Source organism: Crassostrea angulata, chromosome 1 (assembly GCF_025612915.1).
Source record: "Crassostrea angulata isolate pt1a10 chromosome 1, ASM2561291v2, whole genome shotgun sequence".
Classification (NCBI taxonomy): domain Eukaryota; kingdom Metazoa; phylum Mollusca; class Bivalvia; order Ostreida; family Ostreidae; genus Magallana; species Magallana angulata.
The window spans coordinates 12,944,718-12,972,575 of record NC_069111.1 but is presented as its reverse complement, the minus strand read 5'-3'; the positions used below and the strand labels follow the sequence as shown (position 1 = coordinate 12,972,575).

Sequence of the window (27,858 nt, the reverse complement as noted above, 5' to 3'; positions counted from 1 at the left end):
TTTCAAATATTCTAGCATTAATATTTGATATCAATTGCTAGCCCGGCCAACGTTCGATTCAAGAATTTTACTTCAAGCTAGCTATTTCCATACTCAAGCTCAAAGTATTAACTCAATTCAGATAATTAGAAATTCAAACTTGGTCTTTAACGTACGATATTAATTTACCTTCAAAGCAACGTTTCCTCTCAGAATACATAAATCAATAACCAACGACTTAAAAACCAGCAACGCCCTTACAGCACTGAACATTATTCATGCATCAAAAAACATAAAAAGGACATGTTCCTGAGCCATCAGCCATTCACCATAATTGGTTCCAAAACAGAACCCTGGAAACTGGAAAAAGTTTCCCTGAATAGATAGATCATTGAACGTTATTGGGAGGGGGTCCTCTTTTTTTCAAGTTCCCTTATGTTCTCCTCAAGATTGGGTTGAATACTGTATACAGGGAAATATTCGCCCCTGTTTTACTTTCATCCCTTTCGCCCTCGTTGTCGGCGGATGAACTGGGCGAGTTCTGATGTCTTAAAATCAACTATATTAAGGCGAATTTATATTAAGGTATACGTTTACTCAGAATGAAAAAAAATCCACTGATGATAATGAAAAATCATCTTTTGTGTGTAAAAGACCTATCGTGGTAGTGCTATTTTTCACTTTCAAAAAAGCCGGTCAATGACCTAGTACTTTTTGAGATAATGGTTTTTTTGAAAATTGAAGAAAAGTCCCTAAAAATTTTACACAATGATTGAGTTTTTCTTAATTGTGAAAATAATAATAATTGCTTAACTCTTTTAAAAATGAAATACAGTTTATGAATAGCAGTGACACTAAACAGACACAAAGCATTAAGTTTTAATTCACAATTTTTATAAATATTCCAGTCCGAATTTCCTGTATCAGTTTTCAAATTCCTACCCTTTTTTGATTAAATTTCACAAAAAACTGAATGATGATAATACTAAAACATTTATAGCATTAAACTAGGTATATTGACCTTATTCTGCAGGCATAAACGTTATATAAGGTCAATGATCAACATTTTGAGATATGGTGTCTTTTGTCGTTTTTAAGCATTTTTCAATATTTTTGTAGTGTGTGCCATTCGAATATCTAAACGAAAAAGTGAGATAAAACCAACAGAAAATATGCAAAATTATGTTAACAAACAAATAAAATCTGAACTTTGAATATTACAGTACTACCAAAAATATTTCATTGAAAAACAAAATCTAAAAAAAATTTAGTCCGAATTTCCTCTGTTTTGCTAAAGGTCCAACTTTGTTTGAGCCGAAATCCATAACATAGTAAAAATATCGAATGGTTTGTCAAACAAAAATTCGTTTAGTGTTTAGAACAAATTTTACTCATGACATTGAACTTTGTAACAATCCGAATTTGAGAACTCAAACCCTGAGTAAACAATGTACGGGGCGAAACCGTTTGCAAGTAAAAAAGGGCGAAAATAACACGGGATAAAAATAACCCTGTATACAGTAGTGGTTAATGAACTTCATTTTATAGTTAGTTCTACATTTATTGGTTGATATGTATTGCATTATCATCATCATTATCATTTCCTTAAAGTTAAAAGTTTATTGGTTAATATGTATTTATTATCTCATATTTATCATTATCAACACAGACATGCGCTGTGCAAGTTATTACATATGCGCATGTGCACTTTTAAATAATAATTACTTACTGTACACATTCACTGCTGAACGGCCGAGGTACAAAAAAACAGAAAACAAAATAAGCTGAATAACAGATTTGATGTCAGTGTTTGAATGATTATGGAGTTTTCTTCGCTGTAACCATCTTTGTTTTGTTAAAAAATCTCACTCCCGCCTACCCTCGGTACAAATATCATAATTAGACGTTTTCTTGCAAAGATTGCTCAAAACAGTTTTTCAGCAATCCATCAAGCATTGAACAAAGAATTAACGATAACCGTGGGTTTTCTGTTGTACAAATTAGTGATGTTGTTATCACGTTAATCTGCAGTTACCAAGTTGATCGGCTGATGTTGTGTTAATAATGAATATATCTTTCAGCCCACAGTCTAAAGTATGGGTTAAAATATCGGTATGAAATGAAAAATTCCGGAAGCGATTGATCCATATTATGAGTTTTACAGTTTGATTTAGGATGGATATAATGAATCCCCAAGATGCTGTGAGTAAGACAGTCAGCATACAGATCTTCCAACGTAAAGAAAAAAATCTCTGATCATTTCCATAAAATGTCTTATTTTTTTATCAGCTCTGTTTGACAAACTTTATTTGTCGATTCTACTTTGAAACGAGTAGCGTAGTACTGGAGTAAAGGGAGCAGAGAGAGCGAGAGTCATCAGACACAATCGTTAAACGTATCGTAAATAATATAATCTCTGATCATTTCCATAAGACGCTTCATTCATGATCTGTGCTATTTGACTTTGTGACTAAACCTCGGAACTACACGGTCCGGACCATCACAGCATAGTACTGGAGTAAAGCCGACGAGGAGGGCGAGAACACGAACAGCAAAAACGTCGATAGCACACAGTCAAAACACATTCCGTACGGGAACTCACGGCTCGGAATACTGAAAGTACGTGCACTGTACACAGTTGATTTCATCGTTTCGTCATTCGGATTTTTAGTTTCATTTCATGGGAATTTGTCACACGTTAAGGTAAATATTTTTTTACTTTTGTTTTAAACCGGCAAATAAACTTTAATGACACTTACATTCCTATAGGTATCATAAAAGTTAAAATAAAATACCCACAACATACATCAATAAAAAATATTTTGAAACTTTCTTTCTAAATTCAGTGGGGGTTTTCTCTGTTTGATATATAAATCTCTACTATCAACATTTATTTATATCTGCATCGTGATTATCAAAAAGAATTTTTTCTGCATTGTAATCAAAGTCAGAGGATGTGCGAAGGTTGCGCTAACTATCCCATTAACTTCAATTTGTTGCTTGATCATGACAAGCACTGAATTAAGTGCGGACAAAATGATTAAACATGAAAACTCTAACGATTTGTTACAGCGATCACAATTTACAATACAGTCTTTGATTAGAAACATTTTTGGTTAAAGCTAGATGACTTGTGTGGGTACAATAGGCAACTTTCTTAAACCTAAGATACCAAGCACCTGCACTGTTCTTCACCGTTACAGTAACTTACTTACTTACTTAGTCCTCTTCGTGCTGGTTAGTACATAAGGCCGTGTTCTTCACCGTTCAATATTTGCAATTCGTGTCTTTAGAAAAATAATTTGTCTGAATAATTCTTGAAGTTCTTTGATATGTTATAGACTCTAATATACAACACTGACCCTAAATACGGTGGTCGTTACCGCCCGTAAACACAATTTGCTCAGAAATCAACCTTCACGTCATCATGGCACGCTACGTCTGATGATGCAAGATTCATCAGGAAATTGAATGTCTTGATTACGGGACACGGAGTAGAGGATATACTATTCTTTTTATCAATTACCAAAAATCAATGGAAATAACACAGACCCCAAACAATGAGAAATATTGCTTTTTATTGGTAAAACAAAATATAGAGTTTGACCGTTTTCCTACAGACAGTTACTTTTATGATAAAAATTTATTATTTTACATCTAATCCACGCAACATTTATATAATCAAACTACGTAGTGAGGGTTTTTTTCCCGTTTGTCTCCCTCTGTCTTCAGAAGAAGAAAAAAATCATACAGTACTAGCTGTTTTAAATCTGGTGTGTTTCTTGTGCAACATTTGCATATAAATACACTGATGTAAGATCCATAGCTTGCCCTGATGCCAAGAAATCATTAAAAAATCTACTAATACTAATACGGAGAGTCTCGTCTCCCAAAATCAAATAACCAGGACGTCGGCCGTGGTATATCAAGACTTTAGCCTAACATATATTCCCACTTTTTCACAATCGATCTTACGTATGTTCGATGTTTGTTTGTTTTTTTAAGGAATTATTGCATTTTATTGCATTATGATCTGTTCCACGTAAGAAGAATTAAAGAAAAGTCGAAAACTTGGCATTTTCCATGATTTTTGTTTTTTTTCATTACCAAACATAACTATGCTTAAGGTTGTATTTAGGTCTCATGTTGATTTGAGTTTTTAATCATCATAAAATCTGTTGTTGTTATTTGACCTGTATTAACGTATTGTGACGAAACGAAGAGATGTTAACGTTAAATGTATTAAAAAAACGATCCCGATGTATCATTTTGAACATGAAAGCTTCTTCAATTAGCTTGGAGAAGGAATCCCTCCTTTAAATACTAAATCATTTACCATTGGATTAAAAATGTGAATTGCGTATAGAAATAGTGAGTATCGAATGTAATTCAAATGTTTAAAGGATAAAATCGACAATTACAATGTATATTTTTACACCTTTTTACACATCATAAAATTGGCGAAGAAATGGAGAAAATGCTCTGATTGCTATCATATGCTTTTTGATATTGCAAATCACGTAGCAGATTCCCATCGACATCACACTAACGTCAGTTCATTTGCTGTGAAAATTATTCCATCATAAAAGTGTATTAACGAGGTTTATTGCGAGCTACCCCTGGCGGCGGAAGAGTCAATAAAGAATATGATATACATAGTTCTCCTAAGCCGAGTGACAAGCGGTGTTCTTCAACACAGTCCATTGTTGTTATTATTCAATTTTCACGACGGCTTTTATTCAAACATCACGGCTCTTGAGCGTCCTTTTCATGGTTCGCCCACCGATGGAATTTTAAGAGAAAATGATATTCTAGACAATCACCGTGGTGCGTCTTTGATACTCTTATTGTGCAAAGTACCGTGGGGATGATTCAAGGATGTGTACATCTCTCTCTCTCTCTCTCTCTCTCTCTCTCTCTCTCTCTCTCTCTCTCTCTCTGCGCTTCTTAAAGTGAAAATGAAATTTTCAAACTTTTAAACTTTAGTTTTTGAAAAATCGAGAAATTTGTCAGGCTGATGAATAAATTGATTCTAATACCTAAAATAATTAGACTTTATTAAATTAAAGACAAGTTAATGGGTTTGGATTTTACAGATTCATTTGTATTGTCAAGATTGGGGTGATTTAGACTGAAATGTGCCAATTTCGTCATTCATTCTTTTTCATATACGTCAAGATAATACCTTCTTGTTTAGCTCGATGTTGCGTAATATATCAAAAGGGTCAGGGCCAATTATCATGCCTTTTATGAAGAATTAAAAAAAAACAATTTTCTCTATAGGAATTTTATCCCCATATCATTGATCAACGAGTAAGTGTATTTTTCCAGCCCTTTGAAGGATCACATTTGGAGGCATTTTCAAAACCTTGCTTCATCAGTCAGACAATTAAACGAAAAGGATACATGCTTTATGCAATCACCGCATGCAGAATCATTCCTAGTATTTTGTTTTTCAAGTGGGAAGTAATCCTTGGAGGAAGTAACTGTTTGATTTTTTTTAATTTTAGCTTTTTTGATCTTTTTTTTAACCATAAAGTGCCCTGACCCATAAAATACGTTTGAAACCCACAGTTAAGCAAAAAAAAAATCACTTGCATTTATAAATCAATCACTTTTTTTCTTAAAATAGCATGTAGGCCACATAGAATAACCCTACATAGTTGCCAGCTATTTAGTGAATACTTAGAAGGTTAATTACAGGAAATCAGGAATTCACCTTCTAGCAGTTACCGAGTGACGTCAGAGGCAGGTGTACGTCACACACTGATTGAGTCAGAGATATAAGGATTTACGTTTGAATAATGGTTCATAAAACGTGAAGTGGTTTGCATTGTTTACATAAAAGTGGCAGAAAACAGCTTCGTATTTTTCGAATCTGAAAACTCTAGAATTGTCATTTTATTTCATGGTAAATGCGTATTTGCTTTCAATTGCTAAAAATTCTTATGAATGATCAGAATTCTGATTTAAAATATTTTTATAAACATTCTTGCTTTTCTGTTTTTGCTATCAATTTATACTCTAGTCTGACCTGTTGAAGTTTGCTTATTGAACGCTTGTACTCGGTGAAGAATTTTACTGGCTATCATAAGACTTGGTGACTTCATTGCTTTTTTATGTTCTAAGCTTAGTCTTTGTCCTTCAAGGTGACTGAATGTCTATCCACCCGGCTGTGAGCTTGAAGGCTTACATGTACGAAAACACTCTACATGTTTCCTAGCCTAGGTTTACATGGCGGCCAGGCCCCCAGTCATGGCGTGAACACAGTGTCCAAGTACAGAAGAAAGGACAGTGCCATCAGGGTAAGTCAGCGCCCATCACAGCCTTTACCCCCCATGTTTCTTTCGAGTTTATTTTTTTTTTGGGGGGGGGGGGGTGCCTGAAGCATTAAAAGATTGCGGCGTATCGTAGAATATTTGTAAGAAAAAAATTTAAAATCTATTATCAACAAAAGCTAACTTTGATTGTTTATCGTGTAGAGAAAAAAAGTATTCACACATTACAATGGTTCCATTTTCTTATTTATTTAAGGAATGAATTTAATATTTATTAGTTTTATACGATATAAAATGGTTTGGGGCAGTTTACGCTTTATAAACCGCGAAGCGGTTTATAAAAAAGCGTAAAGTGTTCCAAACCATTTTATATCGTATAAAACTAATAAATATTGAATTCATTCCTTATAATTTTTATTTGCTATCAATTGTTGATAAAAACGGCCATTTGATTTTTAAAATGACATCAAATTGAACAAAATTCAAACGTAATGTCAGGCGGATTGATACGTTTTTGACGTTAGTCTTACTATGACGTAGGCAACATTCTTTATACGATATAAAATAAAAATTTTAACCAATCAGAAAGCGTGTTACAACCAGAATTAAATTATGTGAATATGAAAGAAAATTCAAAGGCAGCAAGGGGAAACTTTTTACAAGTATCGTGTCATCTAAAATAGTTCCCTCAATTCTTGTTCATAAATCGTTGAATGTCTTGAATTCTTGAATACTCTTCACTCAAACCCCCTGAATTAACCCATACATTTTGAATAATTCATTACGACCAATTTTATAATGTGATAATGTGCAAAATAGTATATTACACTCCGACACCTCATTCAGTGTTTCTAAAATTATACAATATTCCTAATACAGTTCAGATCTGCCAAACGTATATTTCTTTGATTGTACTGTAGGTGACCGTGAAGGCCCGCGGGCCTCTTGTTTATTATCACGTTCAAGCTATAAAATAAGGTCAATTTTAAAAAAAACCCGGAATGTCAAGGACAAATAGAATCTCCTTCATTCCAGCCCTATTACGCTCCATACAGTGTGTCCTCGTCAAAAATCTGGCTATGTGCTTTGTCTTCCCCAGACTTTATTGTCATTTTTTTTCTCTAGGGGAAACGAATAATAAAGCCGCTGTCCATCCCCTACTAACCATAAAACCATTTTTTGAAATGATTGGGTATTAAGTTCACATGGAAGATTTGAGTGCATTTCGTTGCTGATAATTAATCATCAACCTCTTCGTTACAGCAATTGATGTTTGAAATCGGTTCTGCGAATATAAAAATGATCTCATTTTAATGACCTGCCTGAATTGGTCGCGGCCATTGATATTAATAACTCTTGCCGATCTTTCGTCATCATCGTGTCTTAATTTTCCACATGTATTCTCTGCTTTTTGTCAGCGATCTGATGAATATATCGGGTCTTGCAGATTAATCAAATGTTCAAAGTAAATTGAAACATATTCAAGACAAACATCGAAGACTGATATTTCTAGTATAGAAACATATATATAGATATAGCATAGATGAACAGATTTATAATTAAAAAAAAAGGAACTTATAATTGGATTAAAATGGCTTTTTCGTGGATTTGAATTGTTATAGATTACATGTACCTTGATTTGGTGTGTGGGTAGAAGAGCACTTTTCCATTTCATTGTATGGTACTTCAGTACTATTGATATTTTACTTAGAAAATGGAATAAAAATGCAAAACTAAGGCCAAGGTTTTTAGATCGATTCTGTTTTTCATTCGCTGTACATATTTAATTCAGTTTCTAATACAGCCTACAACTTCTTGATGTAAGTGAAAACGCGTGTCCCTTGCGTTTAGTTCGGACCAAATTATTTTTCAAAAATTATCAATTAATAATACATGTAAAATCAGACAAATGTCATTAAATATCAGGCATTTAATTGACTAATATTATATAAATAGTGCCTGTTTGGGAGGGTAACTGTTGAAAATGGCACCCCTCGAAAACCATTGTCAACCTCCGCGAAAACAGGCACTATTTATTTTATTATACTGAATGTCTTAATTTAAAAAAAAATACTGCTTTTACATAGAAATGAAGTAAATTCTACGGCGAACCGTACGCGCATATTTTACGCGCATGAAATTCGTTGTGTTACCTGTTGCCGAGTGTGTTGGTAACGCTGAGGGTAATAGAACGGATTACCAACTGCGGCTAAACCAATCAGATTTCAGTATTTAACATGAAAGTATAATAAACATTATAATGTATGTTAAAATGTATCCCCTGACACCTGACAGAAATGATACAAATCCCAGCTGGTCATTATATGGAATTCAGAAAAAAAGATTATTGCAGAAATTGATGTTATTTAGTCCAAAATTCTTTCAAACACTGATATAGCCTTTTTATTTTTAAAATGATATACGTATAATATTTAGTGTTATCATCCAAAATCGAAAAGACATAATAACCAAAGTACATGATACCTATTTATTAGTTATACATTCTGTATACACAATTTAATCTTCTGTGTAATATAGAAAATCAACTCTGGATGAGGCCATATTCAGTGCCATCGATTCAAATATACAGGAAATGTTTCGCCTCTATTTTTTTTATTTTTGTCCCATAAGCCCTCATTCTTGATGGGCGATTTTAAAACGGTAATATGTTTCTTTAATTTGGCGAACTTAAAATGAGATAAATTGTTTGCCACAAGTGTGATTAGACAAAAATAGAGCTGTTTACAGGATTTCGAGCCTTTTGAGGGAGAAGAATCGCTTGACTGTGCTTTCAAAACAAAATTAGTAAAGATATTGGGGTCATCAAGGTCAACTTGTTTTTTATTTCTTTGTAAACCATTGTTAAGGTAACAGGACCAAACCAGTCAATTAATCAGTCACACCAATCACAAGTCACTCGGAGGCTATTTTCAGTAACATGTTGATATGGAAAGAAAAAATCCTTTGTTTTTTTTTTTGGGGGGGGGGGGGGGGTTTTGCTAGCTTGTTTTCCTTTCTTTAATTCAGATGTATCTTTAATCTACATAACAGCGCCCGGTATCTGGTAACGAGCGTTTCCGGGTCTCCGGTCCAGCTAGGATACGTAATGAGGGCGATGTTTTATTTGATAAGGAAAACGGTAATACTATTTGTTCTCTGTCATACCGAAGGATTATAAGATTAAGTCGCATTATCAGTTATGACTCCTTGTCCAAAGGTCGATGATTTCTTTTATCCATCACCGGTTCTAGCTTATTGTATTGATTCATAGAGAGGCGAAATGTCAATTTTTATGATCAAGAAACAGAAAATGTCAGTTTTCGCACCTAGACGGCCAACAAGTAAATTAGTTATCCAAAAAACATTGCAAGACTTATTTTTCAATGAAGTTGTATTTGTCAAATTATATAATTCATTTCTTTTAATACAAAAAAAGGATTCGCATCAAAAGGGAGGGACGGCATTGTTTTTTCGAGTTGATATTCTTGCCCACATCAAGGGAACTGTTAACGCAGTGCAGACAAATAACATTATACGTGTCATAGCAAGAACTGTCAATTACGCCAAACGGATTGCACATTTGGGCTTTTCAATAGACTGTCGAATACACGTAATAATGCTATTCTGTTGTTTAAATTGTTGGCATCGTAGGCATCTATTGCACACAGATCCAGATTTCTAACGCAAAAATGCTTCAGTCCCGTTGTCTGTTTGTGTGTGTCCATTTTCAGATTGTCATGCCAATTTTTTTTATAACATAGACCATATTTCTTTTCTGTTTATATCTCTTTTGTGGAGATGATTCCTGAAGAATTTTAGCTTATTTGCTATTGTGCAGAGCAATAGCAAGTCCCTGTCCAAGGAAGCCTATCAGATGATTATTAGCTTTTAGTCCTCGAACAATTTGCTTGAACATAATTCAAGTTGAACTTATATGAATCGGCTTCATTTTACCCGTTGTACATGTAATTGTACTCAGAATAGTTCATAAAAATCCCTAGTCTTTTCAGCTTTTTCAAATTCATATATTTCATAAATGTAATTGAATAGATCCCACATACTGTTATAGCAATTCAAATGACAAGAGGTTCGACTGAAAGTTTCTTACTCTAATAAAATGTATGTTATGTAGGAGGGATTCATAATTATGGTTTTAAAAAGGCCTGAGGGTCCAAACATGAATCGCAATTCTACATAAACTGTAAGATTTTTATGTTCTTAACCTTTTCCTTGTCTCAAATGCTGTTGGAATTAATCTCCTGGGTACGATCTAAAAAGTTTACAGATCTGCGTTAGAACAAACAAAATATCACAAAACGCTGAAACTTACGAAAGCCGAGAAGGATCATTCGAGATTCGAGATTCGAAATACGAGATTCGAAATATGAGATTCGAGATTCGAAATTCGAGATTCAATATCTAAATTAACCAATCAAATCATGGATCTGAAACCTGTATCCTAGCAACATCAAACTGTTCTAAATAAAGGTCATTCGTACATGTTCTTTCCTACAAATAAATGTCTTAATAGCTCTTATATAGTGGTTATAAAATGGTTAAATTAACATTGATGAATTAACCCCACATAGTATAAACAATTAAATTAGAAATAACACTGTTGGCTTTGCGAATCTAAGTGGTTGTGTTTGCCCTGTATGTATTTCCCCCCGAACAATTTTAACCCGAAGTGTATTCGCCCCAACTGTGTAAAAATCGGCTCGCGAAGAAATATCTGTTAATCTAAATGTTTTAGCTATGAAACAAACTCAAAAAAATAATCGACATGTCAAAATATAGGTTATGATAAAGTTTTAAACCATAGAAGATATAATGATTTACAACCTCAAAGACAAAAATCCAGATAAGAATAGTGTATTGTAGGGTATGGCAATGCCATTGTCGATATGAGAGAGAGAGAGAGACAGACAGACAGACAGACAGACACAGAGAGAGTTTTGTAGTGTCAAATTCAGTTTGATTTAGAATTTGAAATTGATTTGATTTGTTACAAGCATATATAGACAATAATTAAGCCTCTAAAACGAGAAAAGAGAGGAGGTAGCTAGGGTAGGGCAGACCAACTAGCAAGCTTTAATTTTAACGGTGTTAGCGCACCTGTGATTTACATCGACTCTCTCTCTCTTTCTCTCTCTCTTCTCTCTCTCTCTCTCTCTCTCTCTCTCTCTCTCTCTCTCTCTCTCTCTCTCTCTCTCTCTCTCTCTCTCTCTCTCTCTCTCTCTCTCTCTCATCACCTAGCATTTCCTTTTCCGTGAGGGGGCTAGGGGTATTTGTGATGTCTTATATTAGCTAGCGAAAATGATTAAAAAAACATGAAATTTTCTTTAAATTGTGTGCGGATGTTGTACATGTACGCCAATAATCTGTTTTCAGTATATACATTTCAAGAGGGGGGGGGGGGGGCTATATAGTCCTAATTAATTTGTCAGTTATTCTGTCCCCACTTGTTTTCTCTTCGTTTTCCAGGTTTTTTTTATTTGGCTCGGCAAATTAATATAAAACTTTCTGTGTAGCTCCATAACGATGCACTGTAGATAAATTATGAGTAGTTTTACTTTTGATCAACAGGTACATATCCGTACTTGATTTTTAATTTGACTCTTATAATCGGATTTAATATTCCAATAATTATAGGGTAGGAAAGAGTAGACGGGGCTTTTTTGCGCATATCCTACTGTACCATTCATTCAACACAGGTATTAGCACTCATCGAGTTCGACTTGCTTTCCTTTTCTTTCATCCACTGAATTTAAAGCTATTAATTTTTGAAAATATTTTGAATTTATGGCCTGATTATATATAAATTAGAGCTGCGCTGGTGCATATATTTACCCAAATGGACCAAAATATAACCAAATGAATCTAAATGTTTTGACATAATTAGTTTTAAACGTACGACTCTTATTTTCAATTCTGATCGGGTATGTCCTTTAGAAAAATCTTGAACCACACACATTTTAGCAAATAAAACGACAATTGTTTCATTTTTGTATGGGGAAGGAGGTGGTGCCGGTAAAGGACATGTATTGCTTGTGGCAGTTGTGCTATACTCTCGTTTGTTATAATAGGTAATACTACATATTAATATAAAATGAAAGTTTCCAATTACACTGTACATAGCTTCTATCACGCATTTTGACCCGTGTGATAGTTTAAAACAATTTTCAAAGCATTTAATGTAATTCAACCGATCATTTTTGAAATTAAATTTTCTGGATCCCCGCCTGATACGTCCGCCTTCTTGTATATTAAAATTACATGTACGTTGACCATATGTACACATTAACTTAATCGGCTATGATATGGGACGATAACATTTTTTATCAATGTTTTTGCAGGATATGTAACAAATAACAGCCTATTTGTGGGTTTTTGCACTGATTATTTGAGATAATTTGCCGCCATCTTTTATGCATTCCACACACCACTCACAGTTTCTTTATTTGGTGTTCTGTGTGTATGGCGACAAATTGGTAAATTTGCACCACTCACCCCTTGTAGCTTCATCCTGATTACATTTTATCTGGCTAAGTGTAATGTAGTAGTATATTAAATACACACATCTTTGTTTGCAGTGCTTATTTACATCTTTAGAGATTTACTTACAAAAAAGTAAACATTTGTATGACTTATATGTAATTATTGTCAATTTTGGTGCGGTGGGAGGTAAATTATTGTCAATTTTGGTGCGGTGGGGGGTAGGGGGGTAGGAAACTACAGAGAAACTTAACTTGGCTGTGAAACATATGCTTTTATTCTTTCTTGTTGATATATCAATGAATGAATTATAACAAAATATATGTACAACAATTAATTTTGAAATATTCATGCACAATCAAATAAAGGGTTTTACTGTTCTCTGCACAAGAAATCGACAATGTGAACAAATTGGCACCCTATCATCCCTACCTTTAATTGTAGAGAGTAGGTATCCTTCTATATTGAAAACAATTCCAAAAGTAAGACTCATAATAAGTTGTTTACTGAGGAAAAGGGAAAAAAAATTGTATTTATTAATAATTCCGTATGATGTAATAATATCTCAATGATTTGTTTATAATCATAGTACGAGTGTATCACTGTATGCATACATAAAAACGATAAGTAATGCTTATATTTATTAGTGAAACAGGACAGATTATTTATATTTAGATTATTTAGATACATGTACTAATCTTCATGCGGGATCTAGAAAGGAGGGGGTCAGGGGATCTGGACCCCCTCCTCGGGAAAATTGGAGCTTATTAAATTTACATAGTAAAATTTTTTTAAAATTGGCCTAGGACCCCCTACAGAAAAAATTAGCAACGCTAATGAAGTTCTCTACCATAACCGCATTTTTACACAAAAGGGGTGAATAAACCCGGGTTTTAAACTATTACTGGTGGTGAAATACATTAGGGTTCAAACGCATCAGGTGGAAATGCACCAGGGCAAACAAAATCACTTAGATCCGCGAAGCACGCTGCATTATTACTAGTCTACTTAGATATTCTGTGTAAAAGTAAATACAAATAATTATTTAGTTAGGTAGGGAGAAGTGAACATAGCATTTATTTGTATATAAGAGCATGTACGTATGATTTTTATTTAGAACAGTTTGATGTTGCTAGGATACATATTTCCAGATCCTTGATTTGATTGGTTAATTTAAATATTGAATCTCGAATTTCGAATCTCGAATCTTGTATTTCGAATCTTGTATTTCGAATCTCGAATCTCGAATGATCCTTCTCGGCTTTCGTAGAAACTGTTACTACATAAATGTATTTTTAATAATGTTTATGAAGTCTAAACGTAACCAAAACAGTCTAGCTAAAATGCTATACAGAAACAAACGGTAAAATTAGTTTATAATACAAATTTTCATTTGTTGATCTGAATACAGATACAAAGTAAGTGTTGTGTTCATATACTAGTAATTTTCCTTTTTATATAATATACAGTACAGTGTCCTTTCTGATATATTTCATTTTATCAAATAAAATATACAACATTATACAGTACAGCTATAACAGTAAAGTGGCAGCAATTGAGATTTCGCCAATAGTTTCTTTATTTTCCCCATTGCAGTTTAAAAAAAACTTCCAATATCACCTTTGTGTGTATGTTTCAGACTTTGGTAGCGGAGACATTGGTATTGGCTAAGACTCATGGATATGTGGAAAAGATAGAAAACGAACTCGAGGAGGAGATATTACAGGAAACGTACCTCCCAAAAGAGGATCTTGTAAGGTGAGGACTGCAATGGGTTTCTTGCAAATGTCATTGGTATTTAGACATCGGTTCTGTTATTTAGGCCGGTAGGGAAACTCCATATTCAATCAGAGGCTTAATAAGATAAAAGCGTGAAAACTTTCTAAAGAAAGTTAGACGGTGATGGATTATAGCCTTTGTGCGGAAAAGTAATCACCATGAATTCGTGTTCAACTTTTCGGCTCTAATGTAGGTGAAAAGAGTGATGAGTTTCGTTTTTGTCCGTCAGATACATGAATTCCAGCTATGTTCTTTTGTCTTCGTTTCAAGAGAAGGGGGAAATAATTTCTATTGATCCTTCGTCTCGTCTCGTGACAACGTCTGCAATGTAAACAATTTAACACAGTAAATGACTGAAGTTGTCCGTTAATCTAATATCTCTTTCGCAGATTATGGCACATTTTTTGCAGATTCTGAAATCTCCCGATTCTATGAGGCTTCAGCGGGCTACATTTGTACCCCCATAATGGCAATGTATATTGATCCATCACTATGTCTTGTCGAGATGATTACTTAAATTGTGCAACATTCTGGACATATTTTAGTCGTGCTCACTAAAATGATGCAATCGCTAGTATGCAGTGAATGAAAGACCCTTACGATCGGATCAGATGTGACATTCACGTAGAACTGTAATAAATTTGTCATGAAGTTGCCCGTTGATGTCCTTCCTGGGTAATCAAAAGAAAAGCAAATATTTCGAAATCAATGTTTTGTAAACACGATATGAAAATTAAAGTCATTTAATTGTGGTGAAAGATATCTGATATAAAGCTAAGTAAAAAAGTATTAACTCAAAATGAATGAACATTGTATGTGCATGTATACGTATCTATAACTCTTGAATTCACTTCTCTACTTATAGACGGTTGACTATACAATTCCAGTTTCTTTTAGATTGATACTTTGAATCAAAATTTATTTTTTTCGGATGAAATAATGCACTACTACATTGTAATTTAATTGTACAGACAAGCAGTAAAAACACCCACTATTGAACTATTGAAACGACAGCATGATGCAACATTCAATCAATAGGTGTCAACTGTCCTTCTTTTTTAACTTGAGGAATAAAAAATCGCATGGGCAAATAAAGACATTGCGTCATCACTTATCGCCATGCTGCTCGTGAATTTTAATGGGGTGATGATTATTTGACAGTTTTTGAGATGAATACCATAATTGCCAAAAGTAATTACGTATAGATACATGTATATATTTAGCTCTTTAATATTTAATGCTTAAAGAAAAACATAATCGCCATAATTCCACACTTTGCATATTCAAATCTCCTAAAATCGATATTTTACACCGATCAAAATAAGTTACAGGAAGTTCTTTCCACTTATTCATATAAGAAAACATGTCAAATCCGATCATTTTATGTATGAATTAATGAATAATGACCGTTGTTATTTAGAAATTAATCAAAATTGAATTAACGTTTCTGGAAAGAAAAAGATAGAATGAAAGGGTGAACCATTTGACTCGAAGGTCTTTTCAGAAGTACTATTTTATATAAATCTTTTCTTGTAATAAGGAGATAATTAACTCGTTAAAACAAAATCTTTTCTCGTAATTACGAGATAATTATCTCGTAATAACGAGATCTTTTCTCGTATTTACGAGATCTTTTCTCGTAATAACAAGATCTTTTCTCGTAATTACGAGAAAATTAACTCATAATAACGAGATCTTTTCTCGTTATTAATAGATCTTTTATCGTTATTACGAGATCTTTTCTCTTTATTACGAGATAATCAACTCGTAATAACGAGATCTTTTAGCGTAATTACGAGATAAAAATATTTTTATATGTGGTCCTATTCGTCTTTCGTACATAACAGAGAGTAGAAATTTTACAAGTATTTCCGAACCATTCGGAACGCCTTTTCAAGTAGTTTAATATAATATTGATCATCAGAAAGCACTCTGGTACAATGCATTTAAAAAATAAAAAATAAATGTACAATAATAGTACATGCATAGTATTTCACTCTAAGATTTATGAATATATATTGATTGTTTCTTTGATCAACTTGTACGTCACGTTTCGGCTTTCCTCTGCAATTTGCTACCTGGCAGTGCTATTTCGTAGCGAGGGAACACCTTTACAAAATCGTCCAATTTCATATTAAATAAATCAAATCGATTTAAAGAAACGTTCTAAACACGCTTTTAATCTAGATTAAACAATCATCAATTTAAATTTTTATAAGCTCTGAAATCCTTCTTTTTCTTCATGTTGAAATATCTAAAATAGAACATGCGAATTCATTACGAATTTTCAAATAACATTGTTTATTCAATGTTATATTTACCGTTTAACTTAATGAAGGGTTATCTAGATTATAAAAACAATATCTAAACAAGAGACCCATGGGCCACAAATCGCTCACCTGAACAATAGTCCTTGTATCATTTTATTTCGAAAGGGCTTATTATGAAGTGAACTCTGAATAAATATTGTTAAACTCATATAATCAAGATTTTGCCATATATTAAACAATACATAAAAAGAAGAAACAATTTTATCTTTGTCATGTTTTTATTCATAGTTATTTTACACATCAAATGAGACTGAATTTTAAGCTCTAAAATACCCATTTGCAGTATAAAAAAAATCCAATTTCACTGAAAAAATTGAAAAATATTCGTTAAATAATTAAAAGATGATATTGGCATCTGTTTTGTATTTCAATCATTAAAAGCTTCTTTACCGATTCATCAAATAAAAATATTGCAGGTGTGATGGGGACATTAAGCATGTTAGATTTTGCATTCTCATCGATCATCTGTCTTAAAGACTAAACTCAAAAAACATGGAAAGTCTATATATAGTTGATAAAGTCTATCAATGATTCCTACTTTTTCCCATAACCAATTTCTATCTTTTGTTCCTGTATCTTTCCCAACTGTGTGTTTGTGAATCAAAACTTCGTAAAAACTAAGATCCACACCTTTTTGAAGTTGCTGAATTTATGATCTTTGATTCCGATCACTTGGATCCCGATATGTGAGTAATTGATGTCGGGATCGAGTTTCAAAAAAAAAAAAAAAAAAAAAAACTAGTCGATAAACATACACATCATTTCCAGATAATTTAACTATGATAAACTTATAATGGAAATTTCTTTTTTTTTTTTTAAACTTCTTTTAATAAAAAATGAAGGATTTAAACAATTTAGAATCTGCACTATCTTAGAATGATTGCACAGTAATCTCACAAACTGTAGCATTGTAATTCTTAAAAAGAAGAGTTTAAAACATTTTCTCATTATATAAGTCTATGTTAAACTTTGAACATATTTTGGAACCGTACGTAGTATTAGTCCGGGGATCACGGTTTTCACAATTTAGAATCTACACTATCTTAGGGTTCTTGTATAGTAATCTCACTAATTTTAGCACTGCAGTCCTTGAGAATACATTTATAAAAACATTTTCCCCCATATATTTCGATGTTAAATTTGTCTTTTTTAATCAACTTTGAACCCTCCTTGGGACCCCAGTATTGACCCGGGGATCGCGATTTTTTCAATTTAGAATCTTCACTATATATACAAGCTTTGTTGTAAATATTGGCATATCTGGTGCAGTGGTTCTTAAGAAAAAGATTTTTTAAGACACCCACCCAATTTTCGCAGTTTCGCAATTATCTCCCTTTTAAAAAGGGTTGTGCCCTTTATTTTTACAATTTAGAATCCCCTTCCCATAAGGATGCTTTGTACCAATTTTGGTTAAATTTGGCTCAGTGGTTCTAGAGAAGAAGTCAAAAATGTAAAACGTTTACAGACGGACGGACGGACGGACGACGGACAACAGGTGATCAGAAAAGCTCACTTGAACCTTCGGTTCAGGTGAGCTAAAAAGTGAACCATAATTATTCATTACCATGAAAATTATCAATTTTACAGTAGATCTTATATATAAATATTAAAGAGAATAAAAATACACTCTATTAGTAATTGAACTACATGTACAAAGAATGATTTTGCGTTTCTGTTTGTAGGTGGAGAAGAAAGGGCTACTCCTTCTTTAAGAGTAAGGCCGTGTTGTTGACAGTGGTCATCCTGTGTATCGTGGACTGTGCCCTGGTGTTAGGAGAGCTCACCCTGGATCTCTATAAAGTCAAAGGTAAACTCATGTGTACATGTAGTACTGACACCAATACAATCCCCCCACCCCGAAAAAAACGTCGAAAGAATACACAAATAAAACTTAATATACCACATGCAAATCAAGAGAAAACAAACATGAAGAACTGACACCTTTTCCCATAGAACAAAAACAACTTTAGATTACTTGAAATCAAAGGTAACGTTTAACAATGATTCGTTTACATCGTATAGAGTCTTTTCCAATGTTTCCTCTGACGATGGTATTAGCTTCTATCGATGGTTGAAGGTTTGTGTTTCTCGTGTCTTTGGTGATGTTTGCCTCTTTCTCTGATCTATATTACATGGGTTCCTTGGTAATATTTGCGTCTCAATGGTCAATATTATATCTGATCTATATTACAGGGGTTCCTTGGTAATATTTGCGTCTCAATGGTCAATATTATTTCTGGTCTATATTGTATGGGTTCCCTTGGAGATATTTGTCTCTGTATCGTTTACTTTCCCTTGGTCTATATAGCAATGCGTTTAAGGTGGCATCTGCCTTTTTCCCTAGCTAGTACGATGTTTGAATTGCATGGAGTCCTTGTTGATATTATCATCTATCTATGGCTCATGTCTGGTCGTCCGTTGTCATTCTGTAATGGTATCAAAAAGGATCATAATTTCAGCACAGCTAAATCGCCTCATGAAACAATTAAATGTATATACTATGTATGTAATCAGACAGGATCTAAAGCTACTTCAATCAGCACACGTGCACATTTTGCATACGAATCAATTGTATCTAAATTATTTATATCTCTAGATGCCTATATTGAAGGTCTTTAATCATACATTTTACCATATCTATACTTATCAATACACGCCAAAGCTTGCCAGCATATGATATGTTTTATTCCTTCAGATGTTTTCTATTGCAATAAACACATTTAATTAATATAATCAATTCATTACACAATCCAGTACCTCATTTAGTTACATATATCTACGGTTTATTAAATGAAGTCGCATTTAGTCCTGGGGAGAATTTTATTGATAGAATCGAATCGCGAGTTTTTCATGAAGCTTCCTAGGTTTTTTTTTTTAATTCGGATGGTGTCGACAGAGCGACACTAGTGATTGGTCTACTTGTATTAGTAAATTGTTCGTTGTTCTGTGATATTTTGGGGGTTTTTTGTTTGGAGAAAAGATGTTTTGTTTTGTTTGGGACCGGGTGAAAGATTTCCAATATAAGTGGACGTGCAAATAATCGGAACAACCATATCCAAGCACCTTAACCCGTTCAGAATCAATCTTAAATCTGTACGTTATCTGAAGTGATTTAATTTCTACACCGAGCACTTAGCGATGCTGCAATAAAGTTTAATGTTTTGGAACTAATTTGGCATTTATTTTTATGATGGAATAAAGCGAGAGAATACTTTACAATAAAACATTTGCCATGGAATGATGAATCAGTACCATCTATCAAGATATCGCATTGCCGATATTATATTGAGAGTCAAAGTTCAGAGATTTGTAACACCATTGTATACGACTTCATAAAAAAAGCACTTTTCATTTGCAGAAATAACAAATGTGAAATAAGCGTAACAAATGCGGCGAAAATCTTAACTCTCTATCGATATATTGAACATTTTATGAAACTGAAAGCCTACTGTACAATAGAATCAATGCAGAAATGTCAGAACTTGACAAACTATTGTATATGTATATCATTGGTTGTAAAAAATGTAACAAATACCATAAACGTAGAAATTCAGCTGATCGATTGATTTGGAAATTGTTGTTAACTATCGTTTCGAGAATATTTCAGTCTTGTAGTCGATATAATACGAAGATTTTTATTTTTACTGACATTCAGAAACGTTGAAAACGTAATACCGATCATGGGAAACAGTAGTTGATGGAAACAAGCATTTGCGAAGTTTGGTAACGTAATAGAAAATCAAGAAGCATCCATATATGGTCATGGATTGGAAGAACATTAGTAATTAATCATAAAATATCTGAAATGTAAATATTTTGATACCTTCTGTATAAAATCAAAGGATATCCTCATGGTTGGGGATATGATATTTTTTTTTCCAGGGAGAGTCACTAATTTTTTCATAATGGCACGTGACCGTCTAGACCAAGCAGATGGCGCATTATGTAAATAATTTATCATTTCTACGAGACACGATAACAATTACTAAATCTATTGTCTCGGTTTTATCAAGTTGTATTGGATCATAGAGATTTCTGGACAAACACTTTCTATTGGAAATATTTATTGGACACATCTTTCAAATATATCGTTATTAATTTCTATTTGATATAAAGGAAGTCTTTAAAAATATATTAAAAATCATTTAAACAATAAATATAATTTATGATTCACACACACACACACACACTCTATATATATATATATATATATATATATATATATATATATATTACAGACACACATATACTCACACATTTATTCGGGTTAAATTTAAGAAACCTTTTAATCACTGCAGTTTTATGATTTTATGTTTTCAGTATTCTTATTGATTTACAATTCACCTTGATTTCAATCAGTCTCAGCAGTGAGTCAGTTTGGTGATCAACGCTACATCTAAAATTAAGGTCGGATGACTCACATGCTCTCTGTTCAAGCAGCGTAAAAATAGGAATTCATTGCTCTAACTCATCGGCTTTGGTGTTAAATTGGTTGCAATCAAAGCATATCTATATCTGCTACATTTGCCTTCAACTCTGTTCATTCATTCGTTCTCTGGTTCTCACTGCCTTAATTTGATGTCTCCAGCTAAATATACTTGCAAATTTGTAAGATACAGCTTTCAACCATTTCTTGAATTGTGGTGCATATCTTTTGTACAATGTATTCGATATATAGTGTTTGTATGTTGTAACTGTGTTCACAATCTGTCTAATATTGCTTTTTATTGGATTTTTACAGTGACATTAGAAGACAACGAAAAATTCACAAATCACACCATGATGTTTCTCCTAAGAATGAGGCAGCAGAGTCCCACAGTTCTGAGCAATAAAGAATATGAACAAGTTTTTGATATGATATTAACAGCGGATATAAGATGGAGTTTGCAATCGGAGAGCGAGTTGAAAGAACATTATCAGCTCAAGGACGAGGCGACAATTCAAGATTTAGTGTCGTCCAGGAACCCGAGAAGCGCGGAAGTAAACAACAAAAGCTACATAAACTCCAGCCATATTGGCATTCCTGAAAAAGAGTATAGCATCGAGGAAAAGATCGCGCATGCGCTACACCTTGGAAGTATTTCACTTCTAGGAATTATATTGCTAGAGGTATAGTGGGCTTTTAGAGGAAATCATATAAACAGAGAGAGAAAGCGAAATTTCAGATTTCGTTCTCTTTATTTTCCAGAGGAAAAAACACCAATCTTGAAAATTCTGTTACAATGTTGATTTTTGATAGAAAAATCCATTTTTATTTACCATTGTGAAAGGAGGGCCATATGTTATTAATTATATGTTATAAACTTAATTATTAATGAAACTCGCTATATGTCAGCTATACATGAATGATTTCACATGAAAACAGTTAAACACAAGTATGCATATGGTTGTATAAGTAAATTTGGTTTCCTGAACATAAAAAAGACCTCTCAAATGTTAAAGACAAAGAACATTAAAGTTATTTTTTTTAGCTAATTTTATTGTAAAAATCTTCATTATACAATTTTCCGATTGAGAATATTTCTTATCTTGCACATAATGGTCTTCCGCTATTCTGATAACCCCATTATAGTCGGGCCATATGAAAGAGTGGTAATTTGTCGCTTTGAACTGAACTTATTTATTCATGCACAACAATGGAGAATATGTGACTTTTACAAGTATTTGAGATTAAATAATCTATGAAATTGTGTTTATTTTTGCAGACACTGTTGAAGGCTGTTTGTGCAGGAAGGCAGTTTTTCCACAGAAAGCTTGAGGTATGTTAACTATTTCACAGGTTTCCATTCAGTGTTCAGAAAATGCTATATAGTCTCTTTATTTCATTCAATATAGTTTTACTTTAAAATCTAATCTAGAGCTACACACTATTTTATTAGCAAAATCAATATACTCGTACGTTCCAAAATCTGAATAAGTTCAAAATAAAACGAAACAAAGCAATATTGTTCGCAAAGTTGTGTAATTAAGTCCTAAATGATGTATACATTCATCAAATAGTGTTCGAAAAGATTTCTTGTTCAGGCATAAACTAATCAATTAACTAGAAGCGACTGTTCGTAAACCGAGAAAACTGTGTGAGTTTTTCCTAGAGTAATCGCATTATTTTCTGCCTTTGAAGGATTGATTTTACATTAGAATTATCTTGTACTGCGAGTAGGTCGCGGACAATGAGATTGAATCAGATTATGTAAAAAAAAATATTTCCAATATACGTGAATTATTTACACAAGCCGTCAAATCTGCAAGCTTCAGCGAATTTATAGACATCCCCCCAATAGAATTAATATGATATGATATGATATATGATATGATATGATATGATATAATAGAAAACAAGAGCTTGGACTTTGGGTACGTAGTTGTGTCAAACGGCAAAGTGACGGAGCCTGTCTATTTCATTGCTGGCCACTCGGCCATTGCTTTTGGAAATCAACAAATTTGTCTGGTTTTTAGCTAAGACCAGGCAATCTGTGTATATTTCACTTGAAACTAGCGTCATTGTTAACTTGTTTAGACGCAAGAAATAGATAGTTACCTCCTACCGAAAGTCCAAGGTCTTGTTAAAATGATTCTACAAAATTATACAAAATACATAATGTTGGTCATCTGTATTTATCTTCTTATGAATTCAGGGTATAGACTGAAGTATTATAAATCAAGAAAGGTTTTGTCGGCATAGTCAACAAACCCATAAAAGTTTCATAATTAGACTAATAGCAGCATATTTCTGTTGCCAAACGCCTGGCTACATCCCCTTAAGACTGTTTGTTCCGAGAGTCAAATGCCAGAAATGTGAGACTTGTTTGATGACGGGATGGCGGAGTGATTGTGGTGTATTGATATTCCAGGTCTTTGACGCCTTCATTGTCATCACTTCCTTTGTGGCGGACCTTTGCTTACTCCTGCTGCTCCCAGATTACAACACGAGGGACTTTGTTTTCATCCTGGCTTTTCTGTTGCCATGGAGAGTTATACGGGTTGTAGACAGTACGTGCTATAATTCGAATAATCAAATTTCCTTACAGTGGTTTGGTTTTTTTTAATAGTTATTACTGGTAATCATTTAAATTTTTTTTTCTTTTGAAATTATTAATTTTTTTTTTAATTTTCTTTAAAATTTCTCAGGTTTAGTAGTGGCCGTGAAAGACCACGAACATTTCCGTTTAAAACTTGTGTATAAACGGAAAAAGAAAATTCAAAGCAACTTGAGAGAAATGGAGGTGAAAGCACAAATATTCCAGGTAATGATACACTGACTCTCAAGTTCTCAAGATGAATTGTGTCGTATCCTGTTAAAGAAGTCAATAATTCACTGCGATGTATTAGACATTTTAGAAATTTGTTGAACTATTTCAATTTGGTATAAAAGCTTGATTTTTTTGTTTCAAAGTAGAAAATCAGCTTTTTAGGTTTAATTGGCTATAATAAGTAAAGAATTTATAGGTTTAGGGTACGAGAGATTCTTTGATTTTAATCAGTTGCAATATTACCTATTTGGAAGTTATGAAAATTAAGGGAACAAAAAATGTCTAGCAGTTAAATTGCAATTACTTGATTATTGCTTTTTTAACTTATGGAATTGTGTGGAAGCATTTGTAAAATAGTAAATCAGACTTTGTCTAATTTCTGGATAAATATTTGTATCATTTCTTTGAACTCTAAGAAAAACACTTTTAGCCTTTGCGCTTAATCTCAAAGTAGAAAAAAAATATCATTGGAGCATGCAGCAACGGCGTTCCGTAGTTTTGTTTAAGTTTCAAATTTATTAATTTCTCGGTGGTGGTGCCCGTTCCTTTCGCAGTATCTACTGAGATTTCCCAATGATAACTCCTGTCTCTTGTAATTACAGTATCAATGCAATGCACTACGGCGATTGTGTTTATCGGAAGGACTCGATGAATGGAAAATTGATCAGTGTGTTAAAGCGGAACAAAAATACCAGTGTAAGTAAGCTAATTAGCTTGTAATTGAGTGAAACAAACGAACAGAAAGTCGTTGATTCCGGAGAGGCTGTGCTCCCTGCTCCCTAGTGTTTATGTAGATGATTTATTCACAATTTCATTTCTATAATTTCAGATTTAATTACCTGAATCAATAATTACTTTGTTATTCGCATGTACTTGTTCTCGGATCACATTGACCCGCCAGGTTTTTGGCTCATTCTCGGGGTCACAAATATTCTCCCTGCAGAGACCATGATTAATATGCAGTAATATGAAAAAGAACTTTATGTTAATTTCACTGTGCACTGTTCGAATGATGAAATTCAATGAACAGAAAGTTATAAAATATTTTTTATAGATATTACATGTAAAATACCAGTATATACTATTAATGTCGGACCATTTTTCAAAATACTTATATATTTTTGTCATCTAAATCTAAAAAGATCGAACAGTTGATTATTCACTTTGATCATACAAAAATTAAATAATGCAAGATTCAGTGATAATCCGAAACTGGTCTGTCGAAAGAAAATTTAATCTTCTGTGAAAATAAAAAGAAATAACCTCATCAAATATTCTTAGCTCCTGATAGCTCCTGAAAGTCAGACTGGTTGGTTGAAGACATGGAAACACATTTTATGAATTTGCTTAGAATTATATTTTTATTGAAAAATTAATGATTCTGGTATTACATTTTTATATTGATTATTTTAAAACGTTTTCTGAATTTCTAAATGCTCAACAATGCTACAAAAGTTAGCAACAATGTTTCTAAGAATCGTTAAGTGTTGGTCGATACAATTTAGTTCATCATGTAGATCATCAATGATGATATATTTCGATTTCATTTTTGTCTTGGCAGCGACGTTTGGAAAACGAAAAGGTAAAGTGCGCCTGGATGCCTCTTCTATGTCTCCTCTCCTGAGTGACCAGTCACGTGATCGCTCCCCTAGACCTTCCATTCCGTCTCTAGATTTACAGGGTTTCAAGTGTTGGAACGGAAATTCAATCAAGCACAACGAATCGAACGAAAGTATAGAGGAGAAAGCATGTGATAAATCAATAGAGTGACAAGGGAAACAAAAAACATTTATCGGTGTTGAAGAAGGCATTTGGATGGGGTCAGGATTGGTCATTCCAATACACAAATGGCTAAAAGGATAATTCTTGCTACGGAGAGAGGCAAACTCCCTAACAAGCCGAGAGAATTTGCTTGATAAAACGCCAATCTTTCCAATAATTGGTCGACGGATATGAGGATTGGAGGATCCGAAATGTATCCTATGCTTGTTTGACATGACAGGCGCTGTCAAATTATATTACAGGAAACTTTTCCATTTTCCCGGAACTAGTTTCGGGAATCCTGATGGAGGATTTCGTTTCTCCGGCACTGTTGTTTATTATCGACGAAACGTGATTTTATTCGTTATATGCAATTTTTTTGTTCGTTCTGAAATGCATCCGTTTCTTGTTTGTTTGTTCGTCTGATGAGTTTTAGAATTTAATTGTTTGTGATACTTTTACAGTGTAAATAAATTGCAATTTGGAAGTTTTCATACTGACTTTATTGTTGTTATTTTGTGTGTGATTTTTTTTTTGGGGGGGGGGGGGTAGTTTAGAATTATTAAGATCATAGTTATGTCTCAAAAGGTCTTATATTTTGCTGATATTTAATAAATATAGTTTACTGGGAATAAAACTGCATGTGATACATGTATATATACCTGAACATTGCACTACTTAATACTGCGTCCTTCATGGTTGCAAGCTAACTTCTGTTAAACTTTTATTTTATTGCTGCAGAGCACAATTCGTCAAAGTATAAAATTGCCATGCTTAAAATTTTACAATCACGACCAAAAACTACATGCATGTTGATGCAGTAATATTCTTGGTGCATTGAATTGATTTTTTCGATGATATCCAAGAAAAAAATACATCAAGTCTAATTTGAATGGCGGCGAACGGGGCAATGTTTGGTGCGTGGCGACGCTCTTCGGAGATTTAGTTGTAATTTAGGACTAGGATTTTCACTTTCATTAAGTAGGAACATAAGCGCCATAAATTCATGTTTAGCTCACAAACAAGTTACAATATATTTACACATCAGGTCAATTACATTGATTTTTGGTAAACATTACGTTCTGTGAAATCATTGGTTAAGGAAGATGCTAGTATATTAGGTCGGTGGCCATATGCATTTTATTTTAAATTTCGAATGAATTGTCTATTTTTTTTTTTAGTTTTCTTATAAATAACGTGTTTTTAAAACATTACTATGCATTTTGGACAATACAATGCGCATGAATTTCTATGAACTACTTTGCTGCGCGATGAAAAAATGGGGATTGAATATATAATGCTTGTTGCAAAATTCAAGGCAGCAACTGTTGAACTTTTTAACTTCTACTAGACAGACATATTTTTTGTTTATATCCGCTTACAAAATTTGGTCGCTCTCTGACGCTTTGCCGACATTAAAAGCATGAGAGAGAGAGAGAGAGAGAGAGAGAGAGAGAGAGAGAGAGAGAGAGAGAGAGAGAGAGAGATTTTCAGTCTTTACTACACAATATGCATAAAGACACACCAAAAGAGCCTGGCTTTCAGTACTTCAGTACTTTGATTAACCCAAGGCTACTGTAATACCCACACCAACGTTTGCTCATTTTTTGAGGTCAAAGAAACAAACACGAAATTAAAACCTTTTTACTAAATTCTCCAGTATGTGCTCAAACAGGTATATTGAAACCTCCATCGACACACGAAATAGGATAGCCAGACTGTTGGATTATGTTGAAATTTTATTCCACTTCAAGCGGAACAACTCTAATCACGTCTAACTCATACCCTCCATCTAAATTTTATTTCTCTTCTTTGTGGCTATATTTGGAAAACACTAGGGAATGGGGTGGGGGAAACGATATTTTAAACAATAGAACCAGGTTTGCATTTTTTTTTCAAGGAAGTCAAATATTAATATTAATATCAAAGAATTAATATTTATTTTGAGGAAACGGGTATTGTAACACTCAAAAAAGCCCTCGGTAG

At 33.3% G+C, this 27,858-nt stretch overlaps 1 protein-coding gene across 1 annotated transcript; it reads left to right on the top strand.

The window, feature by feature from the left end:
- The first annotated feature begins 1,853 nt into the window (after positions 1-1,853).
- LOC128187222 (uncharacterized) lies at positions 1,854-26,359 on the top strand. The gene is made up of 10 exons (XM_052857505.1): positions 1,854-2,682; positions 6,129-6,284; positions 14,392-14,510; positions 18,544-18,668; positions 21,603-21,970; positions 22,567-22,620; positions 23,713-23,851; positions 23,990-24,105; positions 24,714-24,807; positions 25,673-26,359. The coding sequence occupies exons 2-10, from the start codon at positions 6,192-6,194 to the stop codon at positions 25,879-25,881; spliced, it is 1,317 nt and encodes a 438-aa protein (XP_052713465.1). The 5' UTR covers positions 1,854-2,682; positions 6,129-6,191; the 3' UTR covers positions 25,882-26,359.
- The last annotated feature ends 1,499 nt before the right edge of the window (positions 26,360-27,858 follow it).